The sequence below is a fragment of the Rhinichthys klamathensis genome, unplaced genomic scaffold, assembly GCF_029890125.1.
Source record: "Rhinichthys klamathensis goyatoka isolate OS25496 unplaced genomic scaffold, OSU_Roscu_1.1 h1tg000287l_1, whole genome shotgun sequence".
NCBI classification, from domain to species: Eukaryota; Metazoa; Chordata; class Actinopteri; order Cypriniformes; family Leuciscidae; genus Rhinichthys; species Rhinichthys klamathensis.
The window spans coordinates 227,032-233,031 of NW_026606806.1; the positions used below are offsets into that span (position 1 = coordinate 227,032).

General features: G+C 46.0%; 1 protein-coding gene across 4 annotated transcripts in view; it reads left to right on the top strand.

The window, feature by feature from the left end:
- LOC130103412 (dnaJ homolog subfamily C member 13-like) overlaps positions 1-2,251 on the top strand; it is a 161,671-nt gene extending 159,420 nt beyond the window's left edge. For all 4 annotated transcript variants that reach the window (XM_056269656.1, XM_056269655.1, XM_056269654.1 and 1 more), the window contains one exon: positions 1,383-2,251. In XM_056269656.1, coding sequence (XP_056125631.1) covers positions 1,383-1,480 — 98 coding nt within the window. In that variant the 3' untranslated portion in view covers positions 1,481-2,251. The remainder of the gene's footprint in view (positions 1-1,382) is intronic.
- The last annotated feature ends 3,749 nt before the right edge of the window (positions 2,252-6,000 follow it).

Genomic DNA, 6,000 nt, shown 5'->3' on the forward strand with positions numbered 1-6,000 from the left:
GACTGACAACGTTGTGACTGACAGTGTTGACGATGAGGACGGTGTTGACGATGACGACTGTGTTGATGATGGTGTTGAGAATGACAACGTTGTGACTGGTGTTGACGATGACAGCGGTGTTGACTGACAACGTTGTGACTGACAGTGTTGACGATGAGGACGGTGTTGACGATGACGACTGTGTTGATGATGGTGTTGAGAATGACAACGTTGTGACTGACGGTGTTGACGATGACAGCGGTGTTGATAATGGTGTTGACAATGATAACGTGACTGACGGTGTTGATGATGACGACGACGACAGTGTTGATTTGGATGTTGATGACTGTGTGACTGACTGTTGATGACGGTGTTGATGATGATGATGACAGTGTTGATGACTGTTGACGGTGTTGACTGACTGTGACTGACTGTGTTGACGATGATGGTGTTGCTGATGATGATGATGATGACGACGTTGACAACGGTGTTGATGATGATGAGGATGATGACAGTGTTGATGACTGTTGACGATGACGACGTGTTGACTGACTGTGTTGATGATGATGATGACTGTTGACAATGACAACGGTGTTGACTATGACTGTGTTGACGATGACAGCGGTGTTGATGATGGTGACAATGATAACGTTGTGACTGACGGTGTTGATGATGACAGCGGTGTTGACTGACAACGTTGTGACTGACAGTGTTGACGATGAGGACGGTGTTGACGATGACGACTGTGTTGATGATGGTGTTGAGAATGACAACGTTGTGACTGACGGTGTTGACAATGACGACAGTGTTGATGACGGTGTTGACGATGACGACAGTGTTGATTAGGATGTTGATGACGGTGTTGATGACTGTGTGACTGACTGTTGATGACGGTGTTGATGATGATGATGACAGTGTTGATGACTGTGACTGACTGTGTTGACGATGATGGTGTTGATGATGATGATGACGTTGACAACGGTGTTGATGATGATGATGATGACAGTGTTGATGACTGTTGACGATGACGACGTGTTGACTGACTGTGTTGACGATGACGGTGTTGATGATGATGATGACTGTTGACAATGACGACGGTGTTGACTATGACTGTGTGACTGACTGTATTGATGATGGTGTTGATGATGACGGTGTTGACTGACTGTGTGACTGACTGTATTGATGATGGTGTTGATGATGACGGTGTTGACTGACTGTGTGACTGACTGTGTTGACGATGACGGTGTTGATGATGATGATGGTGTTGATGATGATGACGTTGACGACGGTGTTGATGACTGTTGACAATGACGACGGTGTTGATTATGACTGTGTGACTGACGGTGTTGGTTGATGATGTTGATGATGATGATGATGTTGATGATGACTGTGTTGATGTTCAGGTCCAGGAGTGGCAGGCTATCTGACAGCAGGCACCGGCTCTCCGGTCATCCCCAGCGTCCCACCGCCCGTAGACAACGACATCGGAGACCTGGGCTGAATTAGACTGACAGCATCAGACGAAGCCGGACCTGGAGACGGACATCTGTCTGGAGCAGCTCCTGATCCTCCTGATCCTCAAGGACAGCTGATGGACTGATGGACTGAGAGAGGGAACGGAGGGCTGGTCGTCTCCTCTCACAGCACTCATGGTCTTTAGTGATTCCTTCATTTTAATGCATCAACACTTCTTCCTCTTTCATTTTATATTCAGTTGCGTCTCGTAAATCTTTTCTTTCCATGGAGAGCAGAATAGTTTACTTTTGTATTGAGATATTTTTATGCATTTGTTTGTTTTCTTCATTTTGAGTGAGCCGATGAATGGATCTGATACGGTGTCGTCTTCGTCTTCCCGCGTCTCGCATTCAGCCCGTGTCTCAGCTGAAGTCTGTCCTCATCCCAACAAATCCTCTGCATTTTCTGTTTGATAATATGCAGCCTTGCAGTTGAGAAGGATCCTGTGAAACTGATTATGATGTGAGAAGCGCACTGTCTGCAGCCTGTCCTGTTCCCTGTCTCTCTTCCCTCCTTCCCCAGAAAGCACTCGAATATTTATACTTATGATAAAGACCAACTGAAAATCAGCTTCTAAAAGGACAAAGAACAAATTGTACTGACTCTTGATTACAAATGTATGTGAACGACTAGTGCAATTGTGAAATGTTAAATGTAATATGCGTACATAAACTTTCTATATTGAATGTACATTAATAAAAAAATAAATCAGTTGCACTTGTACATAAAATTTTAAGAATAAAAGGGAATCCACATCTATTTTTTGTTTGCAGTGTTTTGTGAACATGAAGAATTTGCCCAATTTCATTTTCCTGTCTAGTGTTAAGATCTAATAACACTGCAAACCAGAAGATTAAAATAATTGTTGTCTCCTTATTCAGTTGTATTTTTATAATCTAGTCTCTTTTTCCACCTTATTTGACCGGATGGATTTTATTTATTGTAATGCTTTGCATTCGCTTGCAAATATTTAGCATTTTCTCGTTCGTGTTCCCCGTTAAACTAGTTTAGTGAACGAACGAAACCTGTTAATAATTACGATAAATGTAAATATGATAAATACCAGTTTGCAGCATCAAGCAGCATAACGACTGGCTATGTGCAGTTAATTAAATGTAAACGATGAGCTTTGCACATTCAATTAAAAAAATTCGCTCTTATGTTAAAATAAGGTGGACAGAGAGAGAGTCATGTTTGATGCATTATTGTGTCTGCATTACACTGCATGTCCACACGAGGGCGACATATCTTCATATTACAGCCTCTGCTGCTCCTTTGGTTTTGTGATGCATTCGTTCCCTGAATCCCCCAGTTACTCATATAACAAGCAATCATTTTGAGATTTAGAAGAACAAATCCAAAGTGCCTCATGTCATATAATGGCCAAGAAATCTTGATTTAATTGTGCATCATTTCATGCTGTCTAGGACCAGAAGTCATTTGGTGTGGTTCATCAGCTGAGCATTTTGCTGACTTGATTAAAGTGCTCAGAATCTGTGTTTCCTCAGACAGTCGCTTCAGTTTCTGCAGGTGCTGGAAGACCCCTTTCATTCTTCTGACTCATTCCGAGCTCAGATCCGTGAGATCCAGTGTTCACTCCCTGTGGGAATGAGTCGGATTATTACTGATGAAGCAGACTATCCCGAGGCAGTGGAACTGATTCAATAGATCTGTTTTCTGTTCATTAAATGGTGTTAAACACGATGCAATGAAACATTTGCATTGGCAGTAATTGAAACCATATTCACTGCATGGTATACATCTAGACGCATTTATCTGTTTAAAACCGCAACCTAAGATCAATATAGTTTTTATTACATCGCGCTCTGGAATACTCGATTCTGATTGGTCATTCAATGGCGACCTCTAGCGGACTACAGATATTTCCTAATAACCGAGGTCGTCCACGGCAGCGCTGTGTATCAATCCGCTCCTCCGGGATAAAGTGCGTTCACATTGACAGTTGCCCGACGAAATTTGACCAAAAGAAGCTGCTTGTTTAACGTGTTTTCTGTGTAATCTTAGCTTACATCTCTATTATATTGGTAATGGATAATGGACCGTTTTTCGCCCGCGAAACTCAAACCGGCGCTACTTTCATGTCTCTGGTATCACTCCGCGGACTCGCTCTCTCTTCACACACGCGCTGAAACCGCCATTTTGTGTCTGTTATGTTTTCTAGTGAAAACGACCTCTCAAGACATAAGCATTAATATTACTGTAACATTGTATAAAGGCCGATTGTTGTGTTTTAGTGGACTTTTTTATTTTTAGCGGAAGCTTTTAGAGAATATTCAGGTAAGATATAGTAAAACCGTTCAACTCATATCATGAGTTCACATCCACATATATTTATTCTGCGAGCTGCCCTCTTATTAATTAAAACATCCGTGTATTTTTACAGATGAAACTCGCTGATTCAGGGACAAAATGTTCAGTATTTGTGCATGAGTTAAGCAAAATAATGGAGGGCAAGCAGAAAGATTGATTCAGACTCTATTTCTGACCTTCAGCTTCTTTCCCCACTTCCATCCTCTTCTGCTGTTTCCATCATAGACTAGAGTTTCTGTTTGGTCCCGATAGTAATTCTACATTTGAGAATAGAACTACTGTATTTATCCTGAATGTTTTGACCCAATATAACACTGTTTTATTGCAGTAAGGAAACTCCTTTTTAAAGCTGCATAGGTGATTTCTTTGGTCTCTTTGACCGCAGACACACACCGCAGGATCAGTCCCAGACCATTCCTCATCCTGACACACACCGTAACCTCACACAGCGAGCGACTCGTATCTTTCTCCTCGTAGAGAACCGCTTCATGGCAGACGGCTGGCGGTAGTGCTGTCTGACAGGGCATTTATTGTTGAACTGAATCACTCACTGTTTAACCATCATCACATGTTCGACTTTAATAGAAAACGTCAGTTATTTCAGTAATATTTCCAGCCTCTTCTCATTGGTTGGGTTCAGTCATGTGACTCATCATAGTTACTGTATTTTTTAAAAACTTTATATCTCACAGTGTGATTGACGCCTTGCAATATGACTTCATACACTGTAGCGTTCAAACTTTTGTAACTATTCAAATATTTTTTGTTTTTGAAAGAAGTGTCTTCAGTAGAAACAGTAATATTGTGAAATGTTACTAAAACACATTTGAACGCCAGTGTATCTCACGTTTATATCTGTGTGGATTCTGTTTCTTGCAAAAAAGTGCATCTTAGAATGAGTTTTTTTATGTTGACTCTGAGATGGAAACAGGCTTTCGTTCCTCGCAGACCGTTTGCATTTGTACAGTTACAGCGTCAGAAACGAGTAAACAACAACACCGTGTGCTCCAGATCGTCAGCTCCAAACATCTGTCAGTTCCACACATGACCCACAGTCCTTTTGTTGTGTTTCAGAGTTGTATTTGGTTTAATAAGAGGAAGAATTAGTGACAATTTCAAGATGAACAGTTTGTCGGAACATCATTCTTAAAGTTAATCTCTTCTTTTCCTTCCAGCACTCAGTGCACGTGTGAGGATTGTTTCCTGACCTTTGACCCAGGCTGTGCATGAAACACATGAGAGAAATGTTGCGTTTGCACAACTGTCAGGCTGAGTCTGTGTGATTGTGAAGCTCATGAGTGTCAGCTGAAGATCTGGGATGTCTCCGGATGTCCCGGTCGTATCTGTGCCAGCGAGGCGATCGCATCGAGACGAGACTAACCCTCGGCCGATCTCCGCTTGGCAGACAGGGAGTGTTTGGAGGAGTCTCATGGAGCACACGGCTCCGGCTCCGTGTGCTCCAGCTCCGTGTGCTCCGGCTCCTCCGTGTGCTCCGGCTGCTCCAGGTCCGTGTTCTCCGTCTCTGTGTGCTCCGGCTCCGTGTGCTCCAGCTCCGTGTGCTCCGGCTCCGTGTGCTCCGGCTCCTCCGTGTGCTCCGGCTCCTCCGTGTGCTCCGCCTCCGCGTGCTCCGGCTCCTCCGTGTGCTCCGCCTCCGCGTGCTCCGCCTCCTCCGCGTGCTCCGCCTCCTCCGCGTGCTCCGCCTCCTCCGCGTGCTCCGCCTCCTCCGCGTGCTCTGGCTCCCCTCCATGTGCTCCGCCTCCGCGTGCTCCGGCTCCTCCGTGTGCTCCGCCCCCGCGTGCTCCGGCTCCTCCGTGTGCTCCGGCTCCGCGTGCTCCGGCTCCTCCATGTGCTCCGCCTCTGCGTGCTCCGGCTCCTCCGTGTGCTCCGGCTCCTCCGCGTGCTCCGGCTCCTCCATGTGCTCCGCCTCTGCGTGCTCCGGCTCCTCCATGTGCTCCGCCTCCGTGTGCTTCGCCCCCGCGTGCTCCGGCTCCTCCGTGTGCTCCGGCTCCGTGTGCTCCGGCTCCTCCGTGTGCTCCGCCCCCGCGTGCTCCGGCTCCTCCGTGTGCTCCGGCTCCGCGTGCTCCGGCTCCTCCATGTGCTCCGCCTCCGCGTGCTCCGCCTCCTCCGCGTGCTCCGCGTGCTCCGGCTCCTCCGTGTGGTCCGCCTCCGCGTGCT